This window comes from Salmo salar, chromosome ssa01 (genome assembly GCF_905237065.1).
Source record: "Salmo salar chromosome ssa01, Ssal_v3.1, whole genome shotgun sequence".
Lineage (NCBI taxonomy): Eukaryota > Metazoa > Chordata > Actinopteri > Salmoniformes > Salmonidae > Salmo > Salmo salar.
Window position 1 is genome coordinate 30,194,355 of NC_059442.1, and position 22,465 is coordinate 30,216,819.

At 45.3% G+C, this 22,465-nt stretch overlaps 1 protein-coding gene and 1 long non-coding RNA gene across 4 annotated transcripts in view; both read left to right on the top strand.

Annotated features, from left to right (window-relative positions):
• Positions 1-17,792, top strand: part of syt16 (synaptotagmin XVI) — a 32,130-nt gene extending 14,338 nt beyond the window's left edge. For all 3 annotated transcript variants that reach the window (XM_014190010.2, XM_014190050.2, XM_014190000.2), the window contains 5 exons: positions 2,890-3,105; positions 10,025-10,287; positions 11,624-12,085; positions 12,199-12,388; positions 13,321-17,792. In XM_014190010.2, coding sequence (XP_014045485.1) covers positions 2,890-3,105; positions 10,025-10,287; positions 11,624-12,085; positions 12,199-12,388; positions 13,321-13,634 — 1,445 coding nt within the window. In that variant the 3' untranslated portion in view covers positions 13,635-17,792. The remainder of the gene's footprint in view (positions 1-2,889; positions 3,106-10,024; positions 10,288-11,623; positions 12,086-12,198; positions 12,389-13,320) is intronic.
• A 545-nt stretch (positions 17,793-18,337) lies between these two features.
• Positions 18,338-22,132, top strand: LOC123742424 (uncharacterized). The gene is made up of 4 exons (XR_006769563.1): positions 18,338-18,718; positions 19,533-19,627; positions 19,786-19,901; positions 20,009-22,132. It is a non-coding gene; the product is annotated as an uncharacterized lncRNA (long non-coding RNA).
• The last annotated feature ends 333 nt before the right edge of the window (positions 22,133-22,465 follow it).

The following is a 22,465-nucleotide window of genomic DNA, read 5'->3' on the forward strand; positions in this document are numbered from 1 at the left end:
TTGATCAGCATGAAAATTCAAATCTGATGCTACCTGAGTCTGATAAGCCATACATTAAATACATTTTATGAGCCCTACATTAATGACATTTTATGAGCCCAAGCCTAAAAAAGCCCAAATTATTGTGCCATTATCCAATACATAGTATGATATAGGCTACTGCACATTACGCACGACAGAAAAATCTAAAAGCCGATAGTATCATGACACAAGGCGAGACCCAAATGCAGACACAGGAGGCAGATGGTTGGAGTTTAAGATGTTTAATAAATCCACAGGGAATAGGCAAGAGAATGGTCATGGACAGGTAAAAGGTCATAACCAGATCAGAGTCCAGGAGGTACAGAGTGGCAGGCAGGCTCGAGGTCAGGGCAGTCAGAATGGTCAGGCAGGCGGGTACAGAGTCCAGAACAAGCAAGGGTCAAAACCGGGAGGACTAGAAAAAGGAGAAAAGGCAAAGCAGGAAAACGGGAAAAAGCGCTCGTAGGCTTGGACATAGAAGACGAACTGGCACAGAGAGACAGGAAACACAGGGATAAATACACTGGGGAAAACAAGCGACACCTGGAGGTGGTTGCGACAATAACGAGGACAGGTGAAACAGATCAGGGTGTGACAGATAGATGTAGTTAGCTATATGCTCTCTTGGGTAAATAAATGAAACTAGCTCCAGTAGGCTAGTCTTTTTCAGTGTGAACTGTATTACTGTACTGTATTGTATTATACTGTATTATATGGACTGGAACTAGCCCTACGCACATCGTTCAAACCATGAAAAAGCAGAAGCGAACATGTGATTCTGGTGCAGCACTTGCGGCCTACAAAGTTACAAGTGTAGGCTAGCTAATTCGATTTTACATTTTAAATATAATAGGGCCTATTTGTATAATTAGTGGTAGGCTGACTCATGTGTACCTTTTATAATATTTCCCCTAATGTTGTTATATATAGCCTACCCCCCCTTTCTCTCTATTGTTTCTTCATTCCTTCCTCGCTTACAACAGTTAAATGAAATAAGTTTGTCCTCATCTTCATCATTTTAATGACATGCTTAATATAACATATAGTAGTAGAATTAGATGCAGACTGCTTTCACTTCTCGTCATGAATGGTTATGGGTCTGAATAAATAAATACCGTAGCCTACCGCCATCATGTGTTCGCTCTTCTTTCAATCTACCCGTGAGTGCTATTGGCTGCTGTATTTAACATTCAGCAAACAAGAGCTTGCATCCCTCTTAGAATAGTCTATTGGTATAGGAAATGCAAAGAAATAATGTCCAGCAAGCTATTCTAGTCTAGTTTTTCCTGCATGGGACTCCAAGAGCTAAGGAGTGTTTTTTAAGGAGATGCCAGAGGAGCACAGGTGTTTGTGTTTTGCGCAAGAGACAGAGGCTATAAATTATAAGCTAGTTATGCATAACCCATCATTAGTTAGCTAAATATTAGGATAAAACTGCATTGAATGTAATTCCTTTGAAGATGTAGGCTAGGAAATCTATATAAAGAGGGCTATATATCAGTCTAGAATAGGATTATCTATTTTGGATGCAATTTGAATAGAGTTGATGGAGAGAGAGAAAGCCTGCGAGAGAGTGCTCGCGTGTACACTGATTTAAAGCAACGATATTCGAGTGATAGGCTATTTTAAAACTCTGCAGCTGCAATAAAAACAAAACAAAAATCTTTACAATGAAAAAAACAAGGTGACTCCCGAAAGCCAGATGGAGATGGTAAATTAGATGCACATTCGGTCTTCATGTTACTGTAGCATAGGCTACGCTGTAGCAAGTGTAGGCCTACCTGTCACAAGAAAAAAAGTTACCGTGGAGAAATAGATGATAGAGCAGTTCACAATGCATGTAAACCTTTCTGTGGTTTTGGGCGGTAAATCACGGTAACCGGGTTTCCGCCATTCAACCCTACTGTGTGATGATTATAAGGCTAACGGTTAGATGGCTCTCTGTACTGCAGCCCTGGAGACGCATTGAACACGAGGTGGGCAGGGCCACAGCAAATCAATCAGCGGCCTCTCGCCCGCTCACTAGAGCCATCCTGGGTTACCATGGTGATGGATGGTTCAGGTAAAGAGGGTGGTATTGTACTGGGTGACCTACACTGACGAGGGAGACGGGGCCAGAGACATGTGATACATCTCCATTACAGCCTCAATCAATATGTCAACAGACACTTACATAACCAAGTTACTCACTGTCTTTCTGTCCATCACTGGTGGAACTAATGGTGTTCAGACTAAATGCTTTGTTGAGGGGGAGAGAGGAGGAGAGAGAGAGGGGGAGAGAGGGAGAGAGGGGGGAGAGAGGGAGAGAGGGGAGAGAGAGGGGAGAGAGGGGAGAGAGAGAGAGAGGGGAGAGAGGGGGAGAGGGGGGGAGAGAGGGAGAGCGGGGAGAGAGAGAGAGAGAGAGAGGGGAGAGAGGTGGAGAGAAAGAGAGAGTGTATGAAAGGATAACAGGTGACAGCTAATTTGTTTTGTAATGCTATGGGGATGTACAGCTGGCACTTCTCTCCTGCTCTCCTTGTTCTGGTTTCATAGCATGGTACATCACTGGTTGACACTAAAGTCCCAGTGATCCAACACTCACCTGCCAGGGACAATCTAATTTGGATATGCGGGTCGTGCTTGTGATCGTTTAATCAAATGTTCTTTGAATTAATTTCTGTGTTGGTCTTGCCCTCAGCAGTAGTTTTAATAAGCACACATATTGATGTGATCATATTCACATTGTTATTATTGATGTGTTTCTCTGTCCTCTCCTCTCCTACTATAATCATTAGGTTCTATAGTAGCTCTCCTGCCTGCACCTTCTCTCCTTCTCTTTGTGAACTCTGTATTCCGTGTGTGTGTTTGTGTGATCTCTGGTCCATCCAGTGAGCAGTTACGGGGATGGTGAGGATCAGTCCAGCTCATCGGATAGTGAGGACGAGATAGTGAAGCAGTTTGAGATCTCAGTGTCTCGTTCTCAGAGCTTCCGCTCGACAGGGACCACCGAGGTTGTAGCCCAGGCTGCACCTGGAAAACGCCACAAGTTCACTCGCCTACTCTCTGACCAGGAGGAGGGCAGCACAGAGCCCTCAGACTGCGAAGGTACACACACACACACGCACGCACGCACACATACATAATGCACACAGAGACACACATTCTGACACAGTACAGAGTACAGATTAATTGGAGGAGCTTAATTGGATCACCCTGTTGCAGGAGAATGTAATGGTTTTCTTTAGAGAAGTAGAGGAGTCAGGCTCAAGACACAGGGATAAATGTAAACAAACGTGTTTACTAAAAATATTAATAAATCTTCTCATAGAAAAATACATCGTTTGGAGAAACACCTCCAACTACACAAAACAGGAAACAATCACCGACAAGACAAACAGGAAATGCAGAGGTTAAATAATGAACATAATTAGGGAAATCCAAAACAGGTGTACACAATAAAGACAAAACCAAACGAACAGTGAAACATCGATCGGTGCCAACTAGTAAGCCGGCAACGTCGACCGCCGAACGCCGCCCGAACCAGGAGAGGGGCCGACTTCGGCGGGAGTCGTGACAGTACCCCCCTCCTGACCCGCGCGCCGACACCGGCCTCGGGGACGACCCGGAGGACGGGGAGCAGGGCGATCCGGACGGAAGCGGTGAAAATCCTGGATTAACGACGGGTCCTGGATGTCTTCCGCCGGTACCCAGCTTCGCTCCTCCGGGCCGTACCCCTCCCACTCCACGAGGTACTGAAGGCCCCTCGCCCGACATCTGGAGTCCATAATGGCTCGTACTGTATTCGCCGGGGCCCCCTCGATGTCCAGAGGGGGTGGAGGAACCTCCCGTACCTCAGACTGCTGGAGCGGACCAGTCACCACCGGCCTGAGGAGAGACACATGGAACGAAGGGTTAATATGATAATCAGGGGGGAGCTGTAACCTGTAACATACCTCGTTCAATCTCCTCAGGACTTTAAATGGCCCCACAAACCGCAGACCCAGCTTCCGGCAGGGCAGGTGAAGGGGCAGGTTTCGGGTCGAGAGCCAGACCCGATCCCCCGGTGCATAAACCGGGGCCTCACTGTGGTGGCTGTCGGCACTCGCCTTTTGCCGCCTGATGGCTCGTTGAAGACGTACATGGGCAGCATTCCATGTCTCCTCCGAGTGCCGAAACCATTCATCCACTGCAGGAGCCTCGATCTGGCACTGATGCCATGGTGCCAGGACCGGCTGATACCCTAGTACACACTGAAAAGGGGTAAGGTTAGTGGAAGAGTGGCGTAGGGAATTTTGGGCCATCTCTGCCCGGGGGATAAACGATGCCCACTCTCCCGGCCGGTCCTGGCAATAGGACCGCAGAAACCTACCCACCTCTTGGTTGACTCTTTCCACCTGCCCGTTACTTTCGTCTGGTGGAACTCTGAGGTAAGGCTGACCGAGACCCCCAGGCGTTCCATAAGCGCCCTCCAGACTCTAGACGTAAATTGGGGACCCCAATCAGACACTATATCCTCAGGCACCCCGTAGTGCCGGAATACATGGGTGAATAGGGCCTCCGCAGTCTGTAGAGCCGTAGGGAGACCGGGCAAAGGAAGGAGACGGCAGGACTTAGAAAACCGATCCACAACGACCAGGATCGTGGTGTTACCCCGTGACAGGGGAAGATCCGTCACGAAATCCACCGATAGGTGTGACCACGGTCGTTGCGGAACGGGAAGGGGTTGTAATTTCCCTCTGGGCAGATGTCTAGGTGCCTTGCACTGTGCGCATACCGAACAGGAGGAGACATAAACCCTCACGTCTTTGGCTAACGCAGGCCACCAGTACTTCCCCGTAAGGCAGCGCACCGTCTGACCGATACCAGGATGACCAGAGTAGGGTGATGTGTGGGCCCAACAGATCAAACGATCGCGAACATCAAACGGCACATACACGTGCCCAACGGGACACTGGGAGGGAGTGGGTTCTGCACGTGACGCCCATTCGATGTCCGCGTCCACCTCCCATACCACCGGTGCCACCAGGCATGAGGCTGGAATTATGGGAGTGGGCTCTGTGGACCGCTCCTCTGTATCATACAGCCGGGACAGTGCGTCTGCCTTGACGTTCTGGGAACCTGGTTTGTAGGAAAGAGTGAAAGAAAAGCGTGTGAAAAACATAGCCCACCTAGCCTGGTGAGGGTTCAGTCTCCTCGCTGCCCGAAGATACTCCAGATTTCGGTGGTCAGTCCAAATGAGGAAAGGGTTTCTAGCCCCCTCAAGCCAATGTCTCCACGCTTTCAGAGCCCCGACAACAGCTAACAACTCCCTATCCCCCACATCATAGTTTCGCTCTGCTGGGCTGAGCTTCTTCGAAAAGAAAGCACAGGGGCGGAGTTTTGGTGGTTTACCCGAGCGCTGAGATAGCACAGCCCCTATTCCAGCCTCGGATGTGTCCACCTCAACTATGAACGCTAAGGAGGGATCAGGATGCGCCAGCACTGGAGCCGTGGTAAACAGAGCCTTCAGGTTACCAAAAGCTCTGTCCGCCTCAGCCGACCACCGCAATCGCACCGGTCCCCCTTCAGTAAGGAGGTAATGGGAGCCGCCACCTGGCCAAAACCCTGGATAAACCTCCGGTAGTAGTTGGCAAACCCTAAAAACCGCTGCACCTCCTTTACCGTGGTTGGAGTCGGCCAATTACGCACGGCTGAAATGCGGTCAGTCTCCATCTCCACCCCTGACGTGGACAAACGGTACCCAAGGAAGGAGACGGACTGTTGAAAGAACATACATTTTTCCGCCTTGACGTAAAGGTCATGCTCCAACAGTCGACCAAGCATTGTACGTACAAGGGACACATGCTCAGCGCGGGTGGTGGAGTATATTAGAATATCATCTATATAAACCACTACACCCCGCCCGTGCAGGTCCCTGAAGATCGCATCCACAAATGATTGGAAGACGGATGGAGCATTCATTAACCCATACGGCATGACAAGGTACTCATAGTGCCCAGAAGTAGTGCTAAATGCCGTCTTCCACTCATCCCCTCCCCTGATACGCACCAGGTTGTACGCGCTCCTGAGGTCCAATTTTGTGAAGAAGTGCGCCCCGAGCAATGACTATGTCATACTGGCGATCAGAGGCAGCGGGTAACTGTATTTAACAATAATCTGGTTCAAACCTCGATAGTCAATGCACGGGCGTAAACATCCATCCTTCTTCTTCACAAAAAAGAAACTCGAGGAGACCGGTGAAATGGAGGGCCGAATGTATCCCTGTCCCAGAGATTCAGTGACATATGTTTCCATAGTCGCCGTCTCCTCCTGTGACAGAGGATACACGTGACTCCTGGGAAGTGCAGCGCCCTCCAGGAGATTTATCGCACAATCCCCCGGTTGATGGGGTGGTAATTGAGTCGCCTTCCTTTTACAGAAGGCGATTGCCAAATCGGCATATTCGGGAGGAATGTGCATGGTGGAAACCTGGTTTGGACTTTCCACCGTAGTGGCACCTAAGGAAACACCTAAACACCTCCCTGAACACTGACAGTACCATCCCTTGAGAACCCTCTGTTGCCACGAAATAATAGGATCATGAGAAGCCAACCAGGGAAGACCCAACACAACGGGAAACGCAGGAACGTCAATCAGAAAGAGACTAATACTCTCTTCATGACTCCCCTGCGTCACCATAGTAATGGGAGCTGTGACCTCCCTAATCAGCCCCGACCCCAACGGACGACTATCTAGGGCATGTACAGGGAAGGGAACATCAACGGGAACAATAGGAATCCCTAATCTATTGGCCAAGGACCGATCAAGAAAGTTCCCAGCTGCGCCTGAATCTACTAGCGCCTTATGCTGGGCATGCGGGGAAAACCCCAGAAATCCTATAGATAACCACATGTGAGCAACAGGGGGGTCTGGGTGAGTCGTGTGCCTACCCACCTGAGATGTACCTCCAGTGTTCCGCCTACCACCTCGACTACCTGGAAAACCTCCCCAGCACCGACCAGCAGTGTGCCCTCTGCGGTCACCTCTGGTGCCTGGAATTGTTCCCCCTCCGGTCTCCCTAGTACCAGTCCCGCCCAACTCCATCGGTGTTGGGTCTAAGGGACTGGAGGATGGAACCAACGGACCCCGATCCGGACGTCCGCGGGAGGCCAGCAGGTTATCCAGCTGGATTGATAAGTCCACCAGCTGGTCCAGGGGGAGGGTGGTGTCCCTGCAGGCTAGCTCCCTATGAACGTCCTCTCGCAAACCACACCTGTAGTGATCGATCAGGGCCCGCTCATTCCATCCCGCACCAGCCGCCAGAGTTCTAAAATCCAGTGCAAACTCCTGAGCGCTCCTCATCTCCTGCCTTAAATGTAATAAGCGCTCTCCCACCGCTCTTCCTTCTGGTGGATGATCAAATACTGGCCAAAAGCGGCGGGAGAAGTCCTCGTAGTCATCCCGAGTCGGGCCTTCCACCTCCCAGATGGCGTTGGCCCACTCCAGGGCTTTACCAGTCAGACAGGAGATGAGGGCGCTCACTCTCTCACGTCCCGAGGGCGGCGGCTGGACAGCCGCCAGGTAGAGCTCCAGCTGGAGTAGGAACCCCTGACACCCGGCAGCTGTTCCGTCATACGTTCCCGGGAGCGAGAGCCGAATCCCACCGGATATAGACGACGGTTGGGTATGATCCAGAGGTGCGCCTGGCGGTGGTGTGGCTGGGTCGACGGGACATCCTTTTCTCTCCACTCTCTCCATGGTCTGCAGCACGCAATCCATGGCAGTCATGAGACTCTGGATCAGACTCGCCTGCTGCTGAACTCGCTCCTCTATAAGAATAGGAGGGCTGGCTGCTCCTGCTGACTCCATTGTGTGGTCGGTGATTCTGTAATGGTTTTCTTTAGAGAAGTAGAGGAGTCAGTAGCAAGACACAGGGATAAATGTAAACAAACGTGTTTACTAAATAAATCTTCTCATAGAAAAATACATCGTTTGGAGAAACACCTCCAAACTACACAAAACAGGAAACAATCACCGACAAGACAAACAGGAAATGCAGAGGTTAAATAAAGAACATAATTAGGGAAATCAAAAACAGGTGTACACAATAAAGACAAAACCAAACGAACAGTGAAACATCGATCGGTGGCAACTAGTAAGACGTCGACCGCCGAACGCCGCCCGAACCAGGAGAGGGGCCGACTTCGGCGGGAGTCGTGACAGAGAACTTGGAACTTGTAGTGTATTTGAGGTTTAGAAAGGCTTCTGAAGTTTGTAATTTCCGCATTTCAGACTTGATTTTCTCTTACGAAAATGTATCAAGCCCTACAAAAATGTCCATTAATCATAATCCACATAATAATTCACATTTCCTGTAGCTGCAGGATTATCTTCCTGCTGTAGCAAACTGGCTCAAAATGAGATCCTACATCTGTACACAGACTCAAACATGTCCTCTAATCTGATCCAATGGGATGTAAATGACTCAACCCACTGCTCCAGAGCCCCAAAATAACATTTCATCACAGACTACTGTCTGTAAAGATCTCAGGCTGAGCTTGATTGGCCCAGTCTGTGAGGGATCAACACAGAGATAGTGAGAGATCGCTCTGGGTCTTCAGATTAATTAATGACTTGTTTGGACTCAAATGGTGGCTGTTGTCTTCGACAGGCTATAAGAATTATCAGTGTAAGTGGTGACAGCAGACCCCGGCATTATACAGATGTCATGGCCCTGGAAGATAAGGGGGGATTTACCCACCCAACCCCCTCTTCCACCACAAGTTACTGGTACATAAAGAATACAGTTAAAGTCTAAGTGTTCATCAAAGCCCCTATTAGATGTATTGGAGGCCCCTGGCATTATGAATTCCCTGACTATGCCTAAATATTTTTTTATTGAATTCAATTATTTTATTGAACAAAGAGTCCATTTGTTTGTATCACTGACATCCTGTCATGGGGGTTCACAATGCCTCAGTGACTCACAATAACTACCTGTGACTCACAATAACTACCTGGGACTCACAATAACTACCTGGGACTGATAATAACTACCTGTGACTCACAATAACTACCTGTGACTGATAATAACTACCTGTGACTCACAATAACTACCTGTGACTGATAATAACTACCTGTGACTCACAATAACTACCTGTGACTCACAATAACTACCTGTGACTCACAATAACTACCTGTGACTCACAATAACTACCTGTGACTGACAATAACTACCTGTGACTGACAATAACTACCTGTGACTGACAATAACTACCTGTGACTCACAATAACTACCTGTGACTCACAATAACTACCTGAGACTCACAATAACTACCTGGGACTGATAATAACTACCTGGGACTGATAATAACTACCTGGGACTCACAATAACTACCTGGGACTCACAATAACTACCTGGGTTCACAATAACTACCTGTGACTGATAATAACTACCTGGGACTCACAATAACTACGTGGCTCATAATAACTACCTGTGACTCATAGTAACTACCACATTTCCTTCCTCCAGCGAGCATGTGACTGGTGGTGTTATGATATAACTAGTGGTCTGATCGACCCTGGGAACACACAACACACACTGATGAGTCACACTGTGCCCTGTTGCCATGGTGATCATTCTCTGTAGTCGTTGATAAAACTGTCGGTCTGCCCTTAATGATACGGAATTGGAGGTAATTGCCATTGATCAGCTCATGGTGCAGCCCTATACCAGCCACACTAATTGAAGGAACAGGTTTCTGAAAAGTTATGCAATTTCTGTTCAAATAGGAGGCTTTATATTGCTTATGTTTATAAAATGCATTCAATTACTATGTTATACACACAGGGCTGGCTTGTATTTCATATCCCAAGGATGTTTCATGACAATGTTAAATTACAGAAGTCTGTTCAGTCTGATATGTTTATTAAGGGAAGCCTGTTCCATTTCAGACTGCATACCATAATATCTCAGTGTGAGTGTGTGCTGTATGTTTCCATGTGATATTGTGTCTTTATGAAGCCCTGCTGTGATCGTCCCCAGACGTGGACGGAGACGTGAGCAGGCTGAGTTACCAGAACCCCCTGTCGTACGGGGATGAGAAGCTGGGCTCCCTGGGGTCCCAGGAAATGGCTGAGGGTCTGGACGGTCCACCACGGGAGGACTCGATGGACACAGGGGGCAGCCCGGCCCCCAACATGAGTCTCCAGGCCACCGAGGGGAGCCTTGAGATGGAGACAGCCGTGGACAACCAGGGTGACGACAACAACGATCCTACAGACAGCTCCTCCACATGGAGCCCAGAGGTACTGCAGCCAACGAGCTCTCGCTGTCACCTTGGGCCTGGTGAACCAAGGTTTCCTGATCAGGGTTCAGGAAACAGTCCTAGCCCTACTAATAACATACAGTAGCTTTGCTATACAGAGAAACATCGTTTTTTTCTCAAGGGAAATGTTGGTTGGCAATAAGAGGCAGCTATGTCCATCATGCCATACCGATGAGGAACCTGACAAGGAGAAGATGTTTTGTATTTGTCCCACAGTTTTTTCCTGTCAGATGAATTTTGGGCATACCAAGAAAAGGCTGACATGAGGCCTAGGGGCACATTGGAAACAGTACATAACTCCTTCCTTATGCCCCATAAATATTGATGAAATGTGGCACAACCTGTTGCTGTAAAGCGTTACTGAGTATTGCTAATGCTTGCATAAGCGTTGTGTTAGTGTGCTACTGTGCTAAAGCACTAATGTGTCATGTTTGATTTAGGCGCCCAGTTGGAGTGAGGTGAGAGCGAGTGGGCAAGTGATGCTGGCTAGCACTGCAGGCTTCCATTTCACTGTCTGCCCAGACCCAGGCCCAGACGTGCTTTTGCGACAGCTTGTGTGTGTGTGTGTGTGTGTGTGTGTGTGTGTGTGTGTGTGTGTGTGTGTGTGTGTGTGTGTGTGTGTGTGTGTGTGTGTGTGTGTGTGTGTGTGTGTGTGTGTGTGTGTGTGTGTGTGTGTGTGTGTGTGTGTGTGTGAGAGAGAAATGGGGAGCAATCTGTGCATGAGTATCCCACTAACTTTTTTTCACCTTTTATCCAACTCTGTCAAATAGAACATTGTATGTGGATGGTAGCTAATAGATACTGTCGACATGTATTGAAAGATATATATATATATGTGAATGGAACAACACATACAGATACACGTGAATGAAAGCAAACTGTTAGCATCATTGTATATTGTTTGTTTTGGATCATTTGAGTCGTGGCTAACCTTGAGCGTCAGGTTGTTGTGTCAGTGAGTGAAGGGAGTGTTGGGGAGGGATATAGCTTGAAGAAGCGCATGTCGCCTGATCTGTGCAGTATATTGTAGCCGCCACTACGATTATCTTAGCTGTGGTTGCCGTGCCAACACCAACACTCCGCCTGCTCTGTCAACATGGTGACACAATCGATGCTGTGTTTACTGACCGCATGAAGAGCTGCTTGGCTGGCGTCAATTTTCTCTTCAACACCATCCTCTATCTTTGCCTGATTTACACACAGCAAAATACAGTATGTGATTAGAATTATGACATTGATGACTATTTCATATGTTGGCTTCTCGCAAGGAGCATATATCAGCAACTGTCTGTGTTTTCTGCTTCCCCTCCTCTCAGCAGGAGCATCTTCCTGTAGAGGAGGTCCTCCCTTGCCCCCCCAGCTCCACCTCACGCCCCCCTATCACCAAATGTGGTGACCTCGAGGTCACCCTGGACTACAAGGTCGCCTCTCAGAAGCTGTTTGTTACCGTTGTGACCGCGCGAGACATCCCAGACAAAGGGCGCAGTGGGATGGACTCGTGGCAGGTTCATGTGGTCCTGCTCCCGGCAAAGAAACAGCGCCATAAGACCTCCGTCCAAAAGGGTTCCGTGCCCGAATTCAACGAGACCTTCCGCTTTTCACACCTGGAGCCTTCAGAGCTGGCTACCTCTGCCCTGCGCTTCCGGCTCTACGCCCTGGGGGGCCGGATGTCCCGCGAGCGCATGATGGGGGAGAAGGTGGTCCGCCTTGAGGGGCTGAGCCCAGAGGGGGGAGATATGGACACCACGCTGGTGCTGGAGCCCCGCAGCAACATGAAGGTGAGAGAATAGACCCCTAACATCACCCAAAGACACAACAAAACACTGCTAACATGTTACTGTATACGATGTAAGCATATACTGTATGTGTGTATCTTTCTCCTGTGCTCCAGAGTGTTGACTCTCAGGTCAGTCTAGCTGGGGTGTCCCAGAGTGACAGTGCGTCCTCCACCCAGTCTCTAACCCACGGGGGCGTCCCTGAGCTGCTGGTGGGCCTGTCCTACAACGCCACCACCGGACGCCTCTCTGTGGAGCTCATCAAGGGAAGCCACTTCCGCAACCTGGCCATTAACAGGCCGCCCGGTGAGCAAACACCCTGACACACACCCATGTTTACCATCATACATACAGACTATCAGATTGTAAGGGCTATTGCAAAGTTCCAATTCGCCACTTGATACATGAGTGATGTTTTTGATGCCCTAAACAGAGGAGGCTGGTGGGAGGAGCTATAGGAGGATGGGCTCATTGTAATGGCTGGAATGGAATGAATGGAATGGACTCAAACATGGTTTCCATACACCATTCCATTTACTCCATTCCAGCCATGACAAGGAGCCCGTCCTCCTATAGCTCCTCCCACCAGCCTCCTCTGCCGCTAATTATTTGATTTGATTTGGACTAAATGATATAATGTCCAGACTTAGATATACTGTTTGGTGATGTAATGAATAAGAGTATGATGATACATTATACTTGATGATTCACTGTGATGGTTTGTGGTTCAGTAATCTGTGTTAAAGGCAATCTTGGAAGCGATAAAAAAACCCAGCTGAATCTCCTGTTCACCCATGCATGACCACTACCTGGTTACCGGTGACCTTATGCACCTGACCCCCCACATGACCCATAACCTCAGTGAGACTGCTCTCTAGTGGTGAGAAATGACAGTCCAAAACAGACAAAACTAGACAAACATACACCAGTGGAGGCTGCTGAGGGGAGGACGGCTCATAATAATGGCTGGAACATAGCAAATGGAATGGCATCAAACCATTTGTTTGCTGTATTTGATACCATTCCACTCATACCGCTCCAGCCGTTACCACAAGCCCGTCCTCCCAAATGAAGGTGCCACCAACCTCCTGTGACATACACCCTATCAAAATGGCTCTTAAACAGAATGCACTCCCATGCAATCATGACTTAGTCAATCACACTTTTTTTGTTTAACCCTCTTGACTTCATTACCTATATCTTTGCCTCTCTCCTTTCTTTCTGCCTCTCTCCCTCAGACACCTATGGGAAGCTGACTCTGCTCAACTCAGTGGGCCAGGAGATCTCCAGGTGTAAGACATCAGTGCGGCGGGGGCAGCCCAACCCCGTCTACAAGGAGACCTTTGTGTTCCAGGTTGCCCTGTTCCAGCTGTGTGACGTCACCCTCATGGTGTCCATCTACAACCGCCGCAGCATGAAGCGTAAGGAGATGGTGGGCTGGCTCGCCCTGGGCCAGAACAGCAGCGGGGAGGAGGAGCAGCTGCACTGGCTGGACATGAAGGAGTGTAAAGGCCAGCAGGTCTGTCGCTGGCACGTCCTCCTGGAAGCCTAGAAGCCAGGATGGAGAGGAGAGGATGGGAAGCAATCCCCACCACTTACCCAGTCACTTAGGGCCCAATTCCGACTTATTATGCCTTTCTTACTCACCGCTTTCCTACGCACTTCTCAGTAGTTGGTATTCAGACTTACCTTATGAAGGTGGGAACAGGGCTTCGCAGGCGTGGTTCCCTTGCACGTGCTGAATAAATGTAATTCAACCACTGAAACCTATGCACTTCCTGGCCAACAGATTTTGTTGTGGAGTTTTCATTCAATAGGGTTTTCTTAAACCATCCTTTTAAATACGCTGCACCTTTTAGTTTGAATTTTGTCAACAGACTCAATGCAATATATAGAGAGAACGGGTTCAGAATATTAGGGATCAATGAAAGAAAGCCATCTAAATATGCACCATCTAAATATATGCATATCATTCTCTGTTTCAGCACCAATTGGTAGATTTAAAAGTACTCTGATCTTGTAGATTATTTAGGGCTAGGAAAGTATTTATGAATCATAAAAACAGGTTTGGAGAGCGTTTATGCACGAAAGAAAGAAAACTGGTTTGATTCATTCTTAAAATTGTTAACCCGTGGTAATGTTGGAAGATTAGTGTACTGTACATAGAATTCTAATAGGGAGAATAGTGTACAATAGTAGGCTATACCCTTGTTTATTTCCTGCACTAACCATGGAACTGTGTGATGACACGGCCAGGTATTGCGCCCTGCTGCATAATGATTTAATTAGCCTACATATATATTTTTATATTATCCACTGTTACTAATGTTCCTCAGCAACAACCACATGGCCGTGGCAGAGTTTACAGAGGAAGCAAATAAAGGTAAATGAAACAATGTAATTAAATGGAATGATAATGTAGGCTATACCAGTTGAGGGAATTAACAGTAAATTGGCAGGAGAATATGTGTTGTTATTAGGCCAACTGGCGATCGATGCTGATAGTGTCTAATATTTAACATGATAGAAATAGGAGACAGAGAAAGTTGAGGTAGCCTATAATTAAGACATTCGAGAGTGCCCATCCCTGCAAGTTAAAAGGCGGTACAATTTAAATTCTGCATAATGGCACAACATTTCATAAACTTTACTGTGGGAAAGTTGATATGTTGATTTGCTTCAGTTTGCTACCATTTGACTGGTTTCACATTTTTTCCCCAGCGATTATAAGGTAAAATATATCTAAAACAAGTGTACTTTATATTTATAATTTCATTATCCAAACAGTTTACTCATGTACCTAGCTGCTATCAATAGCTCTTATCAAGTTGTAAATTAATGTGCATGAAAAATTGTGTTATTTCTTTTGAAAATAATTAAATATATGCTTTTTCCACTTGGAAACGGCAGGTTCGCTAGACCTTATTCATAGTTTCCTTGCGCGCAAAGTTGATTAAATTATAATAGGGAATTAAGTCAAGGTCAGAATGTCGCGTATCAGTAGACAAACCTCAGCCACACCTTCATTTAGTCAATCTCCACCCTGAACGAATAGCAGGTGAATAGCACGCTATTCTCATGCTTAATTTCAAGTTCAGAATACGCATAGAGAGAAAAGTGCATAAAAAGGGAATTCCGTTTCATTTATGCACGCTTAACTCAGGTTGGAATCGGGCCCCTAGTTACTAAGCTGGTTGTTCCCGGTGAGTGGAGGGAGTTATCCTGTCCCCAGTCCCCAGACAGACACCTGCTCTGTGTAGGCAGGAGAGCCTCAACACAACTACTGCGGCCCCATCATGACTACAATCTGCAACCTACAGCTCCACACACCTGTTTACACCATTGATGAGCAAAAAAGGATGTTACATAGCAAAAAAACTAAAACAAAGTGCTTCAATTATGCCAATATGGATATACAGAAAATATAAATTGTTGCATTTAGTCTACGGGTTTTTACAAGTTTAAATTCAGAAAAGGTTATTGAGTATTGGTTTCAACTATAGTTACATTGTGTTGTCACAGACAGCTAGAAGTTTGGTTGGTCCACTCTGTATATCCGCTATGAAGATGTCAAACATTGTATCATACAAAAATGAGTATACTGTTATGATTGTCCAAGGACAATGGTTTTTGATGAATTACTATCGTACTTTATTCAGCCACACTTCAAGGTGAAGAAAACAAATATTTTAGAATGATTTCTTCCTTTATGAGGGAAAAGGGAGACTGAAATCTTAGTTATTTTGTATCATTCCAAACACATACATTTAATCATTTGGATTTCAAAACAGTTTTGATAGATTTCTTTCTACTTTTCTAGGTTTTGAAACTGTATAGTTCAGGGTAATTTCACATTGAATGAGCATGCGTTTTGTTCTTTATCACACGTGTTTGTATCTTCATCTACAACTTTGACTCATCCTCTCTACTCCTCCTCTCCTACTGTAAGACGTGACCTGTTCTCAGACAAGCAACTAAAGGACTCTTTATTACTCTTTATATTACTCTATTTGATGAGAACATCTGTCCACTCTGTCTGACAGATTCAGTCTTCATTTAGTGGCCCTTTTCTTAGTGACTCCCAGGGTAAAGTTCATTTCAACAGCCATCCATGCTGAGCTGAAAATAGGCTTTAAATATCCCAGTGCATCTGTTAATAACATCATGCCATGAATGACCCTCCCTGGCAGTGTATTCTTTTTCTCTGCTAATTTGTAGTTACAGTCCTTGGACCGTACAGTGTGATGATGATGATGCTGATGGCCAAGTCTGCCTCAGCTTCATTATATCCTATGGCAGTAGCTGCTTTTGGGTGATTATAGTTATTACACACCCTAGGTCAAGGGCTTCTCACACCAAGGAGGATATGGATTTTTAAAAATATTTTATTTTCACTTTAGAGCAACTGTATTCCTACTAAGCATATTTTGCAAAGCACCTCTCCCTGGACAGCAGTTTACTGGCCTTCTAGTCCACTGGTCTTCAACCTTAGTGTACCTACTGTTCAGTCAGTATCTGGCTTGTGGACTCCTATGGGGCCCTGTCTGATTAACTCTATCTAAGCAGTCATTGATTGTTCAATGAAGTACTGAGGTGGAATGTAAATCAGTATTATTCTCTGCCATTTGAGTTAATCATCCATGGTCCATGACCTGTGGGGTGTTATGGAGTATTGAACCTGCAACCTTCACAACCACACCGTTTTCCTGGATAGACAACAGATGTAATTAGGTCCCTTGGGTTGCACAAGGGAATCATACTCTTAATCAAAACACCAGGGTTTGACTCAATAATGAGAGCTGTGCTACATATGAACATGTCCATTTCCTCCAATCAAACTAACCACCCCTACATCACATATGGAATTCTTCCAATGAGAAGAATGGATGGAGAAATATATTTGCGCTTCCTTGGAACTGAATGGCTGTCTTAGAATTGCCCAGGTTGGTCAAACGTTTACATTTGTATCAAAGGTTAAAACCACTTTTTTTCACTTTTAGCGAGAACATTGACTTAGTAAGTAACTGATTCAGGGAAGAGTATAGCACTGCGTTTGATGATGAGCTTTTCATTACAAGATGACAAACTATGAATGCCACAGTTGGAGAGACTTTCCTCTGCTCTGTGGATGAACTCTAACCTAACCTGATATGACTGGTAGGTGCAGGTCATGTCATGTTTATAACACAGGTTTGTATGGTTAATGACTTGACCAATGATTCCAGAATGACCATTACATTGATAAGATGTTATTTACTGTACCGGCTGAACCAATTATGATGTATTGTATGCATGTCAAGAGTTGCGGTACATAATCCCTCTATATTTTTGACATTTTAAATGTTCAAGATGCCCTCTGAAATATATGTTACTACTACAGCATGCTAGTTTTCAGCTTCCACACAGTGAGATTCTAATGAAGTGCCTGTATCGTAAGGGTAAGAGTTGATGCCTGTATGGGGTGAAATTGATAGATGCATAAAATAGAAATAGATGCATAAAAATGAGCATGAGTGTATAGTCAACCATGTTTAATGTTCCTGTGAGATGAATCTGTATGCACGGACTGTTGATTTGTTCTCATGCCTATATACACAGTGCCTGCACCATGCATGCAAAGAATGACAATGACATAGATAGTACTTTTGTACATACTGGTCGTATTAGTTTTGTTCTTGCTAATAAAATAAAGATCCATGTTGTAGTAAAACTGGCTGCCATCTGGTTTGTAAGTCTTCTGAGCGTGTTTGTTAAGATGCCTTAATTCTGAGAATGGCTGTGTCTTAATGATGGTTGGTCCCATAGTGTGAAAGGTTTTCATTTGTAATACCTCCTTGCCCAAAACACTAAGGAAGTCATCAGGCTCATAGGCAGGATTATGAAAGATTAGGAATATAATCTTGTGGTTTCTAAGTGTTTTTGGATGAGATAAATGAAATCCAGCAGATGCTTGATTTAGTTAATAATTCCAGGTTTAAGAGGGGGAAACGAGAGCTCTATGTTTAGTACATAAGCCAAATTGAATAGGGCACTATTGTTTATTTGTCATATCTGGGCTATCATAGCAGCTGTAAAATAGAAAGGTTAGGCCTACATTTAAATCAGATATCAAATAATTACTCATCCAGTCAATAGGTTGCCCATATACCCAAGTAGAGAGAGAGACACCCAGGTATAGATAGGAGGGGGGAGGGGGGGGGGGGGGGGAGGGGGGTAGAAACCAAGGAGCACATTTAGAGGATGTGAGAATAATGGAGCCTGATGATGAAGCGTCATCATTGCCTAGTGACTCTCCTAGCAACAGGAAACATCTGCTTCGGCGAAGACCAATGAGGTTGTAGAGAGAATGGTGTTGTTGCTTGTTGCACAGAAAAGGATATTTTAAGACCCTAGGAGTGTTTCGTACTCTGAAGGGATTATTAAAACGAAGATACGGTGACTGGGTGTGAAGCGCAAACTTAAGGCAGAGCTTGGAGCGGGATAATTGGCACAGACGGTAAATGTCGCAGCAACGGACGGTCACACATTGGACAGACACATCCAGAAGAACGCATTACCTTCAAAGGCTGCCTACATATAAAAGGACTGCTGATTTGCTGAAGTGCTTTATGAACTGTTGGAGATCGCCATCATAAGGTAATTTTCCTTCTTGATGTGATTACATTTGATCAAATGTGTGGGTTATTCTTCCAAATAGGCGACATTCCAAACTGATAGAGATGGCTAAGTAGTATTAAGACATCATCATTGCATGGTATCATCATCATTAACATAATCATAAAGATCAATCAGTTGCATGATATGTCCAAGCAGGTGAATGCATTATTTGTGTTACAGGTATTTTGTTTGATACCTTGAATAGGAATATTACAGTTCCACTGTGCCTAACTGCCTAACTGCAGTGGGAGTAAAATAACGTGTTATAGCAGGTGTCATTCAGTTGAAAATTCCCTAATAAGTGCAATATCAGAAAGTCTGTCTCTCTGTTCTCTCTGTTCGCTCTCTCTCTCTGTGTCACACACACGCACACACACACACACACACGCACACGCACGCACACACGCACGCGCACACACGCGCACATGCACACACACAGACTACCCACGCATGTACGCAACCCAATTTCTTTGTAAATAGCCTTGTGTGGGGAAATGGCAATGGCTGTAAAGATTTCAGCTTCGCCTACAAAGCACATGCTGCAGAAAGAAGACCAAAAGCTGTTTTGATATTTAAAAAATGATCTGTTTAATCTGGCCATGGTAAATAGCCTATGCAGTGAGATGACATCTGAGAAAACATAACCCACATTTTCAAATTGTGCAAAATATTTATTTTATGGTTATTTTGAGATACAAATGAAAACATGTTGTGTGTGATTTACAACTTTAATAAAACAGGTGTCTCTCCAATCTCTTATTTTCTCTTTATATCTCATTCTCCTCCACTATAGGCACCTGAAGGCAATGTGTGAGGCTCAGAGAGCATCCCAAGCAATCAGGACTCCAGTCAGACAACTCATTTGTGGCTCTGGGCTGTCATCATCAGGTAATGTACCGTGGCGTGGATATGACTCCACTACTGCTGGGGCTGTTATATAATTCTGTGTCACTCCTCTAACCACATAATCTCTCCTCACTAATGTGTTCAAAGGGAGAGCTTTATCAAGGTTGTAATTGCATTTTTCCTGATTGTGCTTCAAGCAGTCGATTCCCTTGAATAGAGATCAAACCATTCAACAACGTCGAAAGTTGCCTACTTCAAGAGGAAATATGCGGAAGAGGAGGATTTACATGGCGACCTACATGGATATTTTCAAAAAGTACGAACTGCTTTGTTTGTGTTGACATGTTCAGACATCAATCTGTTGTCCTATGACATTACATTTTAGATGTGTCTGTCTCATAATCACAACCTCTTTTTCTTCAGCACCTGATACGTCAGGAGGACCGCAGCTGCATCCTCAAGCTCTCCTTGGAGAAGCTGAGATTCCTGGAGGACCCTGAAGCGTACCTGCGACGCTCTGTGCTCATCAACAACCTGCTGAGGAAGATCCACCATGAGGAGAAGGAAGTGGAGGGGGAGGTGGAGGAGGAAGAGGAGAGGCAGGGCACCTGTGACAGGGGCTCAGGCGGGCAGCGGCTGCTCTACCCAGACAGGAAACGTGTGAAGGTGGTGGTAGCAGACTGCTGCTCTCAGTCCTTTGGGTTGGAGGAGATACCCCACTACCACCTGGTTCCCTACCCCTCCCCCACATGCCTCTATGGCCTGGGCACATGTCCCAGCATCTCCCCTGGCCACGGGGCTCAAGTCCTGCTCTACAAACTGGATGATAATGGGTGACTATGACTTGCTGCCAAAGTACGGGAAGAAATTGATATGGACCATGCACATCTAAGTAATTGGCAGGGAGGGGTTTGGTGACAGAACCCCCCTATTCAGTCAGAGCTGCATTCTGTATCCTGCAGTCTGACGTTATCTACATGCAAAAGGGAGGCTACGGCTTCTCCTGTGTCATTTTTGACTAGGTCAACATAGCAAGAGTCCAAATAAGGGTCTGTCTTCTAAGGGCATCTTTGTTACAGTGTCACTGCCTTTACAAGCTGATGTGAGAGACGGAGATTCCTTGCAGGAGTTTGTTTTAATGGTCTTTGCACATGTGAACCTTAAGGGATACATATAGTACAACTCATGCACCCTGCCACTACACTACTCTCTAAGAAAAAAAGGTGCTATCTAGAACCTTAAATGGTTCTTCAGCTGTCCCCATAGGAGAACCCTTTGAAATATTTTTGGGGGATCCAAGTAGAACCAAAAAGGGTTATCCTATGGGAACAGCCGAAGAACCCTTTTGGAACCCTTTTTTCTAAGAGTGTAGAGAAACAGACAAGGTTTGTGTTTGAAGGTTTGGATGTCTGCTAGTATGCTTGTGTGACCACAATCAAACTACTCTGTTGTGTATTTGAAAAATATTCTATTTCACTAAACATATCCCTAATGTTAAATGATAGACTACTTATCAGAAGCTTGCAAAACATGTTTGAAATGCATATGGGAAAAACGAATTCAAATGAAACTCATGATGGTATGTTTGTTGAAGAATTAAGCATTATGCATTTGATATAGAGGTTTTGGTGTAAGTCAACTCTCTGGGCGAATCAATTGTTACACATTTCTGTCATAGTGATGCATGTCAATTTTTCCCCCTCCTGTTTCTGTGTTCTTTCCTACAACATTTTGCTGCCCTCCAGTGGTCAAGTTGAGTGTGTGAATTTTGGGGCTGGCTATTCAGTACTGTGCATCATTCTGACATCAATATTTATATTTTCTTGTCTGTTTAAATTAGCTCTCTGTAGCTCAAGCATCTGTTTTGAGGTGGAATCTATTCAGGCCAAGAAAAATAAAGCAGAACAGTAGGCCGTTTCACAGCCTCGTCTTGAATGTGCCAGTTTTAATGTATTAAATAATGTTCATTCTCAAAGAGACATAACCCTGTTTAGTGCTTGTTACTCATGCTCCAAGAATACACTAACTTGATTCAACAAGCGCACATTGGCATATTGCTTTCTTTGACTATGCCTATGTCAAACAATTCCCTGTTTTTTTCTAGCTAAATTTGATATTTTTCTGCAGATTTCTCAGTTTTATGTGTCAGGCAAACAATGTTAAGGTAAATAACATATTTATGAATAGGTTGACTGTTCATTATCTTGTTTTTATTTTATTTTCAAATTTGTGCAACAATGTGAATATCGTTTGCTATTGTCTATTTTTTTTCTGTAATTGAGTATCGGTAGTTGAGTGTATTCAGTGTAAGGGTTGTTTTTCCATTATTGTTAAACGTCTTACAAACTAAACTAGAATTTTAAATGCTACTTTTCAACACAATATTTTACTGTATGAAATGTATATTTGGAAGACAATTTACATAGGCCTATTCCTTATTAAAGATAAGCTATTTTGCCAAAAGACTTAAGTAGCACCATGAATCTGTCTTTTTTCAGGTGATTGCTAATGCTATAAAATAAAGTGTGTAAGATGACACTGCCATTACGTGTTACGTGTTGGAGTGATTATTGGTAACGTTACTCTGATGAGCTACAGAGCATCCACTGGTCGGACTATGATAGAAGAGAGACTCTGACAATTCAGGGATAGTATGATGTTTCATTCATCCATATGTATATCTTCTACTCTATGGAAGCAAATGTATTTAAAGGGACAAGCTATAACGGTTAGATAAAAGCTTGGGTCAATACCCATGATTTGCCCTATTTAAATTGTGAAGCGCGTCCACGGCACCACGAAATCGCGAATACAAGGGTCCTTGGGATCCACAATCTTAGGGACGTCCCTACCGCATTGAAGTTTACGTTTTAAATGGTT